Source organism: Salvelinus sp. IW2-2015, linkage group LG18 (genome assembly GCF_002910315.2).
Source record: "Salvelinus sp. IW2-2015 linkage group LG18, ASM291031v2, whole genome shotgun sequence".
NCBI lineage: Eukaryota > Metazoa > Chordata > Actinopteri > Salmoniformes > Salmonidae > Salvelinus > Salvelinus sp. IW2-2015.
In genome coordinates, this window is record NC_036858.1 from 10,538,154 (window position 1) to 10,553,027 (window position 14,874).

The window sequence follows — 14,874 nt, forward strand, 5'->3', positions numbered from 1 at the left end:
AATCGGTCCGAGCAGGCTGTAACGGATGAATAGACTYATGATCCAGGAATGCAGTAGAGAAATGCAAAATATWGTACTAAATTAAGAAATGTAAATATTGTCTTCGCTTTATTCTAATGTAATAAAGACTTGAATAGCAGAAAACAAAGGGATTTTTTTTTAAATTTATTACAAGGTGGCTTACTTGTCTTTTACTGTGTTTTATTCATGAATTAACATTTCATAATCACAACTGTTTAAATTGAATCTCAAACCAATGTAAAAAATAAAAAAGACAACCTCAAGATTATAAACAGAATAATACCCACATACCCATTGTACTGTATATTAGACATGTTAATATTAAGTCTAGCTTGATTATAATTTAATTATACTCAATCATAAAATACACTTTATTAAAACGCAGACTCATTATGCAATCAGTTGCCTTCGTAACCCCTTTCAAGAGCAATATCTTAATAATCACAAGTAACAGCATTATTATTGTTCACTAAAAATCAAGTCAAAAATACAACACTTACATTATAAAAAGTAACTTATGTGCACCCTAAATGACAGAGACTGTTATAGGTTACATTCCCATGTCAAATTGTTTGACTTACTAAAACACTCAGGTAGGAGAAAGGAATGTTTGAACACACTAATGCCACTGAAATAAATATGATTCAACAATAATTCATAAAATCGGCTTAATCCTAATTTAGGATCCACAAACCATGGATAGATGACTTAGAGACGTGTGAAAATTGAGTGATGACGCCAAAAGATTGGTTTAGGAGTCAGCCCAGAGACTATTAAATACACATTTTTCTACCTTTACAWTATCTGAAGATTAGTCCACAGTAGATGTCTTGACCTGAGCAAATGAACCTCACACTTCCAGCCCTCTAGACAGCAAATACATCTTGACAGGATAGCATAAATGTACACAAATGGGGAATGACCATAAATACATTGCAATGGACTAAATACGAGTATGAGAGAAAAGTCTATTTATCCTTTCCAGGTGGCGGAACAGGTAACGCTACACATTCTGGGAACTATTTTCAACATGACGTTTCAGTGGATCCAAGTAGTTTCCAGACTTTCCCATGAAGCAGCCCGGGAGGGAGTGCAAATCAGATGGCAATGATGGAAGGTGAGGTCTCAGGACAGTTCATCGATGCCTTCACCAATTGGCCCCAGTCTGTCTGTTTATTCACCATAGTTCCAGGTTGTTTGTGTTAGCAAAGCCCGGGTTCTCTCGGACTTTCCAATAGGTTCCATTGGTCAGCCACACATCCCTCCCAGAGGAATCCATYGCTTTCCTAAAGATGGAAAATGATTCAATTACAGAAAGCATACCTAGTATTAAACCAGTGGAGTCCTATATGATCTTACTGTGTATCACAATTGAAGTTCGGTACATTTCAGACTACAAAAAAAGAGATTTGGGGGTATTATCCTAGATATAAGATGACACACAAGAGTACCACTGAAGATTAAYAGGAAAGGGACTTACTTAAAGAAGCGTGGCGTGTGCTCCTGTCCTTTCTTAGCCAGTTGTTTCCTCCGCTCCCTCTGCATGTCTTCCACTTCTTCTTTAAACTTGTCACAGTCATCCACCCTCCCATCCTCCAGCATCCTGAGGAAAATAAAATAACAAAAATCATCAAAAACACACCAATTCATCGAATCCATCATATCTAAGAGAAAGGCCCCGAGTTTTTCCTGGTCGTGTCACCTAAAACAGGAAAACGTCATGGCCCTGTTAATAAAAAAAGATATATTTGTAAAATGGTGGTTTTCCATTTCCTAATCAAGCCCGACCCATGGCGGCAACACTCACCTCTGGTCAGGGCGAAGGCGTGAGTCTGTGGGGGGCAGAAGAGGCTTCAGGCCTGGGGTGAGCTCGTTCAGCTCTAGTGTGAAGCTGGAGAAGCCGTAGTACAGGTAGTAGTCCTTGGGCTGGGAATCTGTACAGTGAAATAGACCACTGAGGTCAGCTACAGCTAATGTAACCACAGCCTCAAACCACAAWGTCTTTAGATAGCATATCGCTAACCAGTAAAAAAATACTTAAGGGTTTGGAGGCTTTTGATACAAGAATTCTCAGTTTTGAACTTTTCAGACTGTTTTCCTTGGGTGGGTGGGATACTCACTTGGCTTCCAGATACACTGTGGAGTGGGCAAGGTGTCACAGAAGATGCCCTCATGCCACAGCCCCCCAAACCGGTGGATAACACTCCCAGTCTGGTCGAGCACGGTGCCCTGCACTTCATTCTTGTTGGTGTCCGACCCCCAATAGCGAGACTTAACGAAGGTTATCTTACAGGTGCACGCGTTGCCGTTGAGGTTACGGATGATGACCTCCCCATAGTGCTCCAGGTAGCGCTGCTGGCTCAGGACATTATGGATGCAGGTCACCACTTTGTTCCACTCATAGTGGTCCCCAAACCTAAAAGAGTGAAGTTAATTTCTAACAGTTTGAGGGAGCAGACAGTAAAYAAATGGCCACCAGCAGCAGACTCTCACCTTGGGAGAGTGACATTCACCATCCCMGTTGGCATGATCTCCAGTGACTTTCCCCAGAACTTATTCTTCCACCGCTGGTCTGTTTAGGTGACACAAATATGTTGTGCTTCATGAGAAAAACGTTAAATGATCAAAGTTTCAGATAGTTTCTAAAGGTTTAGAAATGGTTCAAAACAAGATGTCAAGACACTTGCTAACACTAGCCGACTAGAATCAAGGTTCTGCTCAGTTATAAATCAGTAAAGCTCACCCTGCCAGAAGGAGAAGGAGTCGGAGTCCGCATGACATGCAGAGATGGGGGGGTGGTGGCAGACCTGATGAAAGACAATGGTTTAGTCTGAATACAACAGAACTAGTCTGACCTGGTCTGCTGAGGAATGTTAGAGAAGATTCAGTCCTCCTACCTGCTCACTGATGTAGCGGAAGCCCTTGTCTTCTCTCAGACATTCATAGGTCTCCCCCAGGAGTGGGTTGAAGGGCTTGTAGCGGTTGCGGTAGTGAGCTGTAGCATAGCCAGAGATGGCAAAGGCACCTACGTAGACCTGCACAAGACCAGAGAAGCACCTTCAGTCTTCTAATCTAACATACTGCGAATCACTAGCATAGCTGTCGTTACGTGGTTTCATTTAAACCGTGAGGCTCTGRGCATACTGTATTCTAGCATATGCCTTTGACACAACGGAAACTTTTTAATCATAGTTTAGTGATGTGTCCAGATGCTGCTAACTTGAGCACTTTTCCCCATTCGGTGTTTAAGGTGGCTCTTAACGCCTTACATCCTTTGAGTTACAAAATTTGAAGACATTTAAYAATCCTCACCATCCTCTGGTAGGGGTCTAGTGTGTTGTTGGCGGTGTCCAGCAGCTCAGAGTACTCCAGCTCCTCACACAGTCTTTGCATCAGGTTGATGGGCTCGTTGAGAGCAGCAGGCATGGACACACGGGACAGGTCCTTGCCTATGTTGTTATAGAGGATCTGCATCAGGCCCACCTGGGAGTTGTCCGGGCAGTGGGCGGCCAGGGTGGTACGGCGGCCCGTGTTTTTGGGCACGACACAGTTGGGAGTCTTAGAGATYCTGGCACGGTACTCACGAGTGGCTGAAGCTGTGGGGTAGAGAGATCGGTTTCAATAAATTGAAAAAACGAATTGCTAACTAGTTACAGAGCGTGTGTATGTGTGTTCACCATGTCCTTCGTCAGGTTCAGAGTTGCTGGTTGTCCCTTCACTCAGACCAGACTCAGACTCAGAGAAGCTCCCATTCAGGACACCGTCACTCGCATCAAAATACTCAGCTGCAGAGTCTGTCACCGATGGCGTGCGACGGGACTCGTTCCCAGATACAGTCTAAAGAGAGGAAGAGTGACAAACAATAAACACCATGAGAAAGACAGCCAAGAAGACAGTCGGTGAGGAAAAGCACCCATAGGCACTCGCACACAAATAAATACACACATTTCGTAAACCAAGCCTGTCTCCATGAATGCATATACCCTCACCTCAGCCAGTGTGGTTGATTGGTGGTAGGTGTCCTGCAGTCTCTGACGCTCCTGGGCCAAGGCATCATGCACAGACTTSAGGGACGTGTGTACTGACGGGGACAGGAAAATAAAGAAATTCACATTTAGCATTAGTAGTAARGAACGCACACAACATGTGAGTCCACGTGTGTTTTGACTCTGACCTCTTTGGGACACGCTACAGATGTCCTGCTGGATCTTCTTGCCTTCTGGGGAGGCGTTGGTGGGAGGGGACAGCTGGGAGTAGACATAGTCAGGGACGGCGGGGACATASTCTTGAAGGGAGGGGACAGATGCACCCAGTTGGGACGAGCTGTTCAGGTGACTAGAGGACAGCTACAAAATGGAGGAACGATGGAGAATGAACAAGTAGAAAAAACTGAACAACCATTTTCTATTTGTCTGAGAATTATTTGCCAGTCACCGATTCCCCACATTAGTGAGATGTCAAATATGTTTGTATGTAGAAGGAAAATGAATAAGTACTGTGTACAAGCCATGCAATARAGATACTATGGAAGATTAAAAGCTATCGTTTCATTTTTTATTTCATGAAAAATTAACCCCTTTTTCTCCCCGATTTTGTTATTACGATCTTGTCTCGTCGCTGCAACTCCCCAACGGGCTCAGGAGAGCCGAAGGTTGAGTCGTGTGTCCTCCAAAATATGACCCAACAAGCCGCACTTAACACCCGCTCGCTTAACCCGGAAGCCAGCTGCACCAATGTATCAGAGGAAACACCGTTCAACTGACAACCGAAGACAGCCTGCAGGGGCCCGGCCCGCCACAAGGAGTTGCTAGAGCGTGATGAGCCAAGTAAAGCCCCCCCTGGCCCTCCCCTAACCCGGACGACGCAGGGCCAATTGTTCGCCGCTCTATGGGACTCCCAGTCACGGCCAGTAATGACACAGCTTGGGATTCGACCCCTTAGACCACTGCGCCACTCAGGAGTCCCGCTAGTGTTCAATTCTACTATAGGAGCATGTATGTCCTACAAGGAATTAACCAGTTTAATTTCTCAAACATATATATCACAGCTACAATTTCCATTCAATCTGATAGCAGTCTAATTGCAAAACGTTGGTTTGCTCTCTGAATCTAAATCTGATTTGACCTTACTTTCCATTGTAAAAAAATGTTTACCCCTTTGTCTGTYTGACTGTCTAGACAACATGGAAGAGATCAAGTAGGACTAGCTAGGTGTTCCTTGCTTTGGCAGTCTGCCTTGTTTCCTGGTGTTGACTCACCGATTTAGTAATCCCACGAAAAGGTTTTGGATTAAAAGGAAGCCTAAAAGTTATCAGATGATTGGGTTAGCTAATACTCAAAACCAACACATTATACTCTTTACAGGTTGGTTAGTGGTACACAATCAACTTTTGGTATTTTAGTATTAAAAAATATGTGAACATTAGTGCCAAATCAACGGGGAAATGCACTGGAACAAATATCCATGAGTCAAAACTAAAAATGTCAGTCTAAATCATCTACACATTTAATCTAAGAACCACAGGTAAAAAAGAAAATGTATGTTACTAACCTGTCTTACCATTCCAAGGGCCTCTACCCTTGACATTGTGCGCGAGTGACCCCATATCTTGCAAGACCTGGCCTTCTTGGGTTTCTCAAGAGAGAGATTCTTGGTGGAATTAAGAAAACAGACATGAGCCATTTATRTCATTGCATTACTTAATTCAAGCATGTCTCCACACCCTTGTCCACTGGTATTCCTAGTTCACTTGTCCCTAGGAAAAGTCACCCCTTACCCCTAGGAAAATGTGTAGACCTGAAACAACTGGATAAGTGTTGATATTTGATCCTAGCCTATGRGATGGCTGGAGTGGAACCATTACCACATTGCTAAACCTATACTAGGAAGGGTTGGTTTGGAGCTGGGCCGTAGTGTCGCTTCATCTCACCTGCATGCTGATGATGCGCTGCAGCTCGCCGTCGGTGAAGGCCTGCTGGCCCCCCTCCAGCAACTGCAGCCTCCGGACCAGCCGGTTCAGCTCAGACAGTTCCAACTGACAACGGTTCAGCTCTGAAGAAAAAAAAAGAAAAAAAACACAGAGACTGTTAGGGCAGATCCCAGAACAGTTCTACTGGGGAGTTAAGACCTAGAGCGAAACATTCGTAGATCTCATCAAATCACATACACATGGTTAGCAGATGCTCGAGCATTTCGCTACACTCGCATTAACTTCTAGTTCCGACCCTGCAGTAATATCTAACAAGTAATCTAACAATTTCACAACAACTACCTTATACACACACACAAGTGTACGGCATGAATAAGAATATATACATATAAATATATGGATGAGCAATGGCCGAACGGCATAGGCAAGATGCAGTAGATGGTATAGACTACACTATATACATTTGAGTAATGTAGGGTATAAAGTGGCATTGTTTAAAGTGACTAGTGATACATTTATTACATCCAATTTCTTATTATCAAAGTGGCTAGAGATTTGAGTCAGTATGTTGGCAGCAGCCACTCAATGTTAGTGATGGCTGTTTAACAGTCTGATGGCCTTGAGATAACCATGGTTGTCCATGAAGCACCATTCATGACAATTAGAAGCTAGACTATTTACGTGAGTGCAACAAAAAAAGAAAAGTTTGGCAGCCCTAAAGCATTTTGGGTTTACTTTATATACGAGTGCAGTACCTTGAGCACAGCTGTCTGGGTCATGAGTCTGTTGTAACCAGGCTGACACCTTCCCATTCACCCCCGGGTTGACCGAGGGAAACTCGGACGGTGTTGGTGCAGCTATCTCACCCACGTAAGAGTCTGTAGTGCTATGGTAGTGTTGGTAGGAAGACTGGTATACAGACGAGAGAGGGAGACAGAGACACTGACGAGTCAATACAAGACTATAAACCACGAATAGAGACTGGACCTCTACAGAGTGAGAGGACTCACCACGTCCTGCATGCCGTTCCTCTGTGCTAGTCCAGGCACACTGGTGCCCTGGGACAAGGCCTGGAAGAAGCCATTGTGCACTTGAGCAGCCTCATTCTTCTTGAACATGCGATGGGCACTCAGCTTGGCCACCCAGATGTAGAACAAGTCATGACTATTGGCCTAGGAGAGGAAAGAACAGGAAGAGTGGCGCCAAGTTCATTTGTATTACTACAGGCCTCTAAAACTAATCCCAAAAACCTAATCCAACTGTTCTCCAATTCAACCTTGGACAACATTGAACTTTGTTTACTAAGTTACTTAATTATAATTTATGTAGTGAAGTTGGCCAACAAGCTAAAGTAAGTGAAAGGGACTGGGCATACCTTCATATGATATAGAATATCTCCTGCATCCAAATCGATACGATTGGATTTCTTGTTGATAGACATGACTGCAAGGCCGACATCTAATGAACCATGAAGCTTTCCCCTTGTGATCTTTAAAATAAAAAGTGCTTTCCATTATATTATTAATGCTGAGTTTATCATTTAACTAAAATACATAACATAGTGAATGTACACTTACATCTTGTTGGGTTTTGGAATATCGTAAGATCCCCGTTTCCAACACAAAGTACCTCTGAAAGTAGGATCAAAAACACATGAATTAAACTAATTTCTAATTAAACTAATGTGAACTAATTTCCAAAATAGTGACCAAACACACTGGTGGATTGGATGAATGGGCAGTTWGCTGACCTTGTGCCAGCCTTTCAGGGGCCATTTTCTCCTCTTGAGGAGGTATCCTTCACAGATGCCTGGAATGGTCAGGTCTTGGGAGTTGTCACCAGACATAATTTCCATCTGAAGGTCATCCATCACCTCCCAGTCTTTAATGTTCTGAGGGTGAACCAACACCATAACAAACACATCAGCATCCATCTGGAGACATTGTTATTTGTGGGATGTTAACACGCAGTTTGATGTTTTGTTTGGATATTTGATATTTAAAAACAGGTGCAGAATGGGTTTAAAACTCCTTACCTATCTACAGAACATAATTGTTGGTTGTGCTTATTGTTAACTGAATGTGTTGATTTGATGTTGATTCTTTGTCATTGTGACTCTCTCTTGGTGGAAGAGACATACCGTACTCACCCGAGAGTGACGGGAGGAGGCGGTGCTACTGCTCCGAGAGTGGGTGGGTTTGTTCAACGTGGGAGGGGTCTTCTCCAGGCCACTCATCAGCGATTGYCTGCGGTTGAGCGTGGACCCGTAAGGATTTTGAAATGAATCCATTTTGAAATGATAATGTCAGGCTTCCCTCCCTTGTGTTATTGGTCGATTTTTCAATAAGACTGTTCCACTACAAACTCCCAGTCATCTCAGAAGTATGGGTCTGAGAAAGAAACACATGAAAGAATACAAATATAGATGGCTCCTCTTTGCAAACATGTTTCCTCCTGTCAACATGTATAAACTGCTGTTGAATGAGGCTGTGCAAAGTTTTGTAGCTTCCTTTGAAGAAGTTTCATATTCTAAGTTATTAAACTTGTCAATTGTTAGCTGCAATTATGTGAATAAGGGTCTGAAGAGTGGACAACCTTTGGTTGACAAATCTCTTGTCTGAGGTCATTGTATGAAGATATGAGGCCTGAATTCATAACTTCTAGGCGGGTGTTATTTCAAAAAGACTAAAAGCACATCTAGGTCTTGGCAAAGGTTTGCACGGGGGCTTGTGAAAGAACCCAAGATCCCWCTCACCCTTCCCCAACAGGTATTTGTGATACTGAGCCATTTAATATCAATGTCAGATTTTCCATCCAGTGTAATTTACACATTTTTCCATTTCAATGTAAAGGAAGAAACATGACATCAGAGGCCATTACCTGTAGGGTGATAGGGTTGTTCTCACTCCAACAGGCTGGGAATCTGAGGAGAAGATTACGAACCTCCCTTCTAATTGGCTTAACCTTTTTTAGTAAGACCTCTCCTGAACATGCAGTAATGAGATCACAAGGCAGAGAACACTGAAGATCTGGCGGTGACAACAATAAAAGGTTTGAGGCCTGGGTATGGGAGTGCTAGGCCTATGCAAAAGTTACATCTACAGCCATTGAAAACACAATAGATAATGCGTATGGCTTGAATACCATATATGTTCCAACAGGGGCGCAACTTCGGTTTTAGAAGTGGAGGAGACATTTTATTTTATTTATTTTTTAATCCATTAGGAAAACACTCCAAACAGTCTACCCGCCCAGAGGTGTCAGCATGTTCTTAAAGCACACCGTTGCCTCGTTTTGTATCACATTCCAATGATAAAACTGGGGAGGAAAAAAATGCAATTTCAGAATGTGAAAGTTGCACCCCTGGGTTCCAAGACAAGTGTTTTGAMCTCATGAATGTACCCATGTGCACCCATGCAGGCATTGCTTGGCATTAAATAAGGGATGATGTTTGAGGACAGAGGTAGAGAGGGAAGCCTCTCTGACCTCCGTCAGGGAAGCGTGTGGCAGAAACAGGATAATAGGATTTGCTGCTAACCAAGCTTCAAGCTTGCTTACTCAACGCAGAAAAATACAGAATTATCTAGAGTCGCCAATTACAGTGCAAACCCTCCACATCATGCTCTGCATATGGGCCTGCTTGGCATGTTGAAGTGGGCAAATAATCCATTGAATTATGAATGCRATGTGGATATGTTGAATGGTAGGTTATGTTGATGTTCAGGCCTTAGTCCTTTACCTTTGCTGTGGCAGTCAATACAGCTTATTCTGGGCAACATTGCTAGTGTGACCAAATGTCATCTTATATTACGTTTAAGGGTAAGCACTATTGACAAGTTACAACTAACTGAATCAATGACGGATGTATGTCTGCCAAATAGAGGCCAGACTGCAGTCATTGCATCAAATGGGAAATYGTGTCATCTTTCTACTCAACATTGCTCCAAATTCTCTGAAGTTTCCCTGGTGAGATTCTGTGGGCAGTGCACAGAGGTTGTTCCTAAAAGTAAGAGGTTTGGCAACCCTGCCTCCAACTGATAAGTATAATGCTACTGAAGAAATATGAGAAGTCTGTGCATATTACAGGGCTCACCATACAATATGATTTTCCAGCACAACAAGAATTTGAGGTGACTGACGCATATACAGTGTGCACGAGTAAACCACAGACAGGTTGTTAGTCATAAAACAGCAGGTGAGTAAACTTGCTATGTGGTTACATACAAACTGCTTGTTATTCTCAAGAAAGCACAATGCAAAAAGGCATAACCTTGGGCCCCATCACAATGGTTAAATTGGGGCAAGGAGGCTCTTATCGAAAGCCCATTATGAAATGACTGTGCCACACAAATTGACTCATGTCCTGAACTAAACAAACCATTTGAGCAWGACACATGTTAATTTGGGAATTACCTTCAACTAGTATCTATTTCATAAAAATTTAGACATAGYGGGCTAGTCCAATGAATGATCTTAAGAAAGTGTCAAAAACAAACATGTATTCTATAATAGCCTAATCTACAATGATCTGATATTGCATTATTTGTCCATTAGCAACATTATGAYAAAGGTAAACCCAATAAATAATGTAGTTTGTTTTGGTTATGTGGTTGTTTGTTTAGTTGGTTGAAGTGGACATGTTGAAATTGCATCCATATCCTTGGAAATTCCCCATTCCTGAAAAGTCATCTCTTCAACTACACATTCATCAAACGCAAATATTCACTCTGCGAGCTTACCTGAAGTTCATGTGTGACCACTCTCATCGCGGTAATATTTTTTTTAAATGTCCAACAAACCTCGTGATTTCCCATTTGTTTGACAAATCACACAGCTTTATCCGATTGCGGGACCATGTCTTTCTCAACACACGTGCGGAAAAACAAGACACGCCGTCAAAAKATAATTGTAGAAACTGCCAATGTCTGCTTCGCTGTGCTCGCGTAATGAGTAAAACGCAGCACCCAAATCCACGGATAGCTGTGCCACTGCGCAATGTGGCCAGGGCATTATCCGCATTAGCCTAAGGAATTACAAGTGCTCATGGGATGTTTGTAGGCCCGACTAGACTTGTAGGCCCGACAACTGATGATGCACCTAGGKCTGTCTGTCGCTATATCGCCATTGGATAACTGCATGTTTACAATACATTTAAATAAAGTCTCGTCAATGTTCTTCTGCCACATAGAATACACATGATCCKATGTTTTGACATCATGAGAAGATCTAGTTAAATCAAACAAAAAAATGTCACACACGTTTGATTCATACACAACACTGTGGGTTAGTAGTAGTAGTAATAATAATWATAATATTGTAGGGCTTGCCCTGTGACATACTGATATTGAATTGAGATGAATATGGTAGTTTCCCCCCCACAAACTCAGAATAGCAGTTGTAAATAGACTAACTGACCCAGATTAACATGTGGTAATCCCCAGATTAGCCTTTATCAGGATCTCCAAGACCACTTGTGTTTATTTTTGGCTCGTATGATTCTCATAACTATTGGAGCATGCATGACTATTGGCACTGACTTTTACAAATGTCTACCCACATATTCATATATTCAAAAAGGATCAACGCAGAGGATTACCTCAGCCAAGAAGGTTGGTCCATTTACTTTGAGTTTTTTGGACKAATCACTTCAAATCAATAACAAAACACTTGCCATTGGCTAATACAATATTTTAAACATTGACACCATTTATTTTTGATATGGTCAAAGAGGCCTTAGAACAGAACATGAGTAGTAATCAAAATAATGAACAAAAGGAACAAAAACATGTTTTCTCCAAGAGTTGCTCTCAAGAGGTGTTGTAGCGGTTCATGTTGTACTGTACATTGTATGACCTCCAGGTCACAGAGGCAGACCTTAAATCTGCAGACATGACCTCCCAGTAGCCATAGTGCTGCCGACATCCTTCCCCTCCCCCACGGGCGTGAATCTTCTAGACCTAAGCAYTCTCCTCTGCCTTGGGGGGGCTCTCCCCTGGGGTCCCGTTGGTACTGCCTGCGGGAGCCTGCTGTTTGAGGTACTGCTGGAGTATCAATGAGAGGTGGGCCGGGTGGCGCTGCAACATGGAGGCTGTRTGCGAGGTCAGCATGGTCAGGCCACTCACCAGCTCTCCCTGTACCACGGTCACTGARGGCAGCTTGGCATAGTTCAACACCCCCTGCCGACTTAGCAATATCTTCTCTATACAGGCCCCTGAAACAGTGGGAGGAAAAGTAAGGGATTACACAATTGCTTGTATGATAGTAGCTTTACTGAAGTCAGGGAATAACGTTTTGCTATACWGAGAGTGGGACCACCAGATTGCATTGAAAAAGTATTTACTTACCCAATAATACCATCTGYGGGCTGGTCCTCAAACTCAAAAGCATTTCCTTCACCTTTGGCTCTTTACTAACAAATAGAACTGTCTGGCCGATGAATAGAGGCCCCATGTTAATGTAAGGGCTGTCTGGCAGGTAGGACCTCATCACCTGTGGTTAAACAAGATCAAAAAACATCATATTAACATCTTTCYAGATGCAATAGGCGATACAATTTGCGTCATAGTTACAATATGACCTGGTTGGGGATAAACTTGATTTTGATGCCATGCTTGTGGAGCCTGTGCTTGAGAAGCAGCATGTCCTCTGAATTGGTGGCGTTGTTTTGGATCACAGCGATCATCTTACAGTCCTGGAACATGGTCTGCAAATCCTTCTTCAAGAGCAACACCAGACCACTTTCCTGTGAATAAAGCAGTATTCATAAATCAGCCATCATCTCGATACCAAGCCAGCTCACATCACTACTATTCCTAACCGGTTGGGTGGGTGGATGAGCTCTCCTTTCAGRACTAAACAAATATACATGTGTGCTTCTGAAAAAACAGCTCCAGTACACACACTYACATTGACGGGTTGCTTGTGCTTGTTTTTGAGTTATAAACACATGCACTGGACTTCACTGACCTCCTGAACTGGTTTGACGCGGGGGGTCAGAGCCCCGGGGGGAGCTGCAGGTTTGGGTGGAATGTATTCAGTGATAGCCATCAGCTTCTGTTTGAGGATGTGCATGGGCTTCCTGTGACGCGTGACTGCCTTAGAGCCATGCCGGACACTCTGTGTCAGGGGAAGCCACCCTGTAGACACACGTTACATTAACAATGGGTTTATAAAGAAGGGACTGAAAATAATAAATGTTTCTATGCAGACATTAAAACCTGATAACTCTTTTATTCCATGCAATGCAGTTAACTTGTGTGTGTATACATTCCAATAATACAGTATAATGTGTAAGTGATTCAATTACAACCAGTCTTTTACAACCCATCTTTCTGTCAATGTGACTATCCTTGCACAATGATGGTCTTAGCTCAGGTTTYACWTCAAAGAAAGGATGTATTGCAGCAGGGCTATGRAACGGATTTGCACTTATAGTGTACAGATCATTCTGTACATCAAGCTCTCTGTTATAACCTTTCACCCAAGAGCAAAGGCATGAAGTTGCAAGGTTTGAGTCCTGGTGTATGTTGAATGGCRGTTGTTGTTTTTGCAATGTTCTGCTTGTTACAATGTAGCCATGRAATTGCTACAATGTAACTAGCTTATTCTAATGTAGCAATGTACTTACTTGCTACAATGTAGCTACTTACAATGTAGCCTAGCGCTCTAGGAAGTGACTGAGTTTGCCTTATTTTAGTCATATTCGAAGTTAGCTGTGCGCTGTGTACTACAACCGAGAACATGGGCTCGTGCTGCAACATGACTTGACATGTAGCTGTATTTATAACGTTTTTATAAAAACGAGGTACGTTACCCTGTTTTGGTAAAAGCCTGCCACACAAGGTCGCCGCCATCTTTGTCAGGAAGCGTTGGAATGGGGGGCGTGAATCATACGTCAGACACCGATTACAGTTCCTACGTTCAAAACAACTGGGAACTCGGAAAAATATACGAGGTCAAGTCATGYAGCCTTGATTTTCAGGTCTAGAAATGCCCCGAGTTACTTGACCGTTCAAGTTGAGTTTTCCCAGTTGTTTTGAACGCGGAAAGTAGTGTCGGTAGTTTGGCACTTTCAATGCCGCGATCAAAACAATTAAAAGAACCACAAGACAACAGTGAACGTGTAAAAAACATGAAGTCAGTGATCTTCATGTCGGAAAGTAGGAGCTCTAGAGACAGATGCCCAAGTATCAGACTTGGAATTCTGGGTAGATTTTTCCCATTCGGATATCGTTTTTTCCCCCAGGTTCCCAGTTGTCATGAACGGACTGAAGTCGGAGAATTCCGATCCCAGTTGTTTTGAACGCGGCAGTTGTTTCAATCATCTTACATTTTGCATTAAGGTGAACATGTATGCCTTTGAAGAAATTGTACTATCTGTGAAATGACGGATAAATGCGAAGACAGTGTAAAATATTCCGATTGATTTTCAGTTGTATTTATCGATAAAGTCAACAACAAAAAATAACAGAAGCAACAGGGTTGACTCCGCCACGAAAATAAGACCACGAAGTAAGGAATTTTTCAATGAGCGTGTCGAATTTGGTCAACAAAATATTGAATTGCTACATAAAGCTTATTTGATCGAATATACGTTTCGTAATGGCTATGTTGTTAAGAATGCAGTGGTATAAGTGGACGCACGTGGCATTTCGTCAACTTTGAAAAAAACTACTTTATATCGGAGTTGTGTTTGGGGTGCGTTCAGTTCGCTTGAATGTTTGCTACTTTGCGGAACGGTTTGTACTGAACGACACATTTCCTCAAAACGTTTTTGAACATACTTTGACGTACTTTTGCTCCATTTAGACATATTCTGTGCCATTATAGCGTCCGTGACAGTTTGTGCAGGGCCGTTGTGGCTACAACCCCAGATGACTACTTTAAAATGGTGGAAGTCTTCAATGGCGCTGCGCATGTTAAAA

The 14,874-nt window shown here is 42.7% G+C and overlaps 2 protein-coding genes across 2 annotated transcripts; both read right to left on the reverse strand.

The window, feature by feature from the left end:
* Window positions 1-182: 182 nt before the first annotated feature.
* LOC111977443 (oxysterol-binding protein-related protein 7-like) lies at window positions 183-11,095 on the reverse strand. The gene is made up of 20 exons (XM_024006871.2): window positions 10,690-11,095; window positions 8,100-8,340; window positions 7,701-7,841; window positions 7,528-7,581; window positions 7,326-7,439; window positions 6,961-7,122; window positions 6,706-6,859; window positions 5,951-6,072; window positions 5,572-5,670; window positions 4,196-4,367; window positions 4,011-4,102; window positions 3,699-3,858; window positions 3,334-3,617; window positions 2,919-3,056; window positions 2,765-2,828; window positions 2,515-2,593; window positions 2,142-2,437; window positions 1,829-1,955; window positions 1,502-1,624; window positions 183-1,307 (listed from the first exon to the last, which is right to left on the reverse strand). The coding sequence occupies exons 2-20, from the start codon at window positions 8,238-8,240 to the stop codon at window positions 1,199-1,201; spliced, it is 2,631 nt and encodes an 876-aa protein (XP_023862639.1). The 5' UTR covers window positions 8,241-8,340; window positions 10,690-11,095; the 3' UTR covers window positions 183-1,198.
* A 538-nt stretch (window positions 11,096-11,633) lies between these two features.
* mrpl10 (mitochondrial ribosomal protein L10) lies at window positions 11,634-14,072 on the reverse strand. The gene is made up of 5 exons (XM_024007789.2): window positions 13,764-14,072; window positions 12,917-13,086; window positions 12,528-12,692; window positions 12,295-12,439; window positions 11,634-12,161 (listed from the first exon to the last, which is right to left on the reverse strand). Exons 1-5 carry the CDS (start codon window positions 13,801-13,803, stop codon window positions 11,908-11,910), a joined length of 774 nt encoding a protein of 257 aa, XP_023863557.1. The 5' UTR covers window positions 13,804-14,072; the 3' UTR covers window positions 11,634-11,907.
* Window positions 14,073-14,874: the final 802 nt, after the last annotated feature.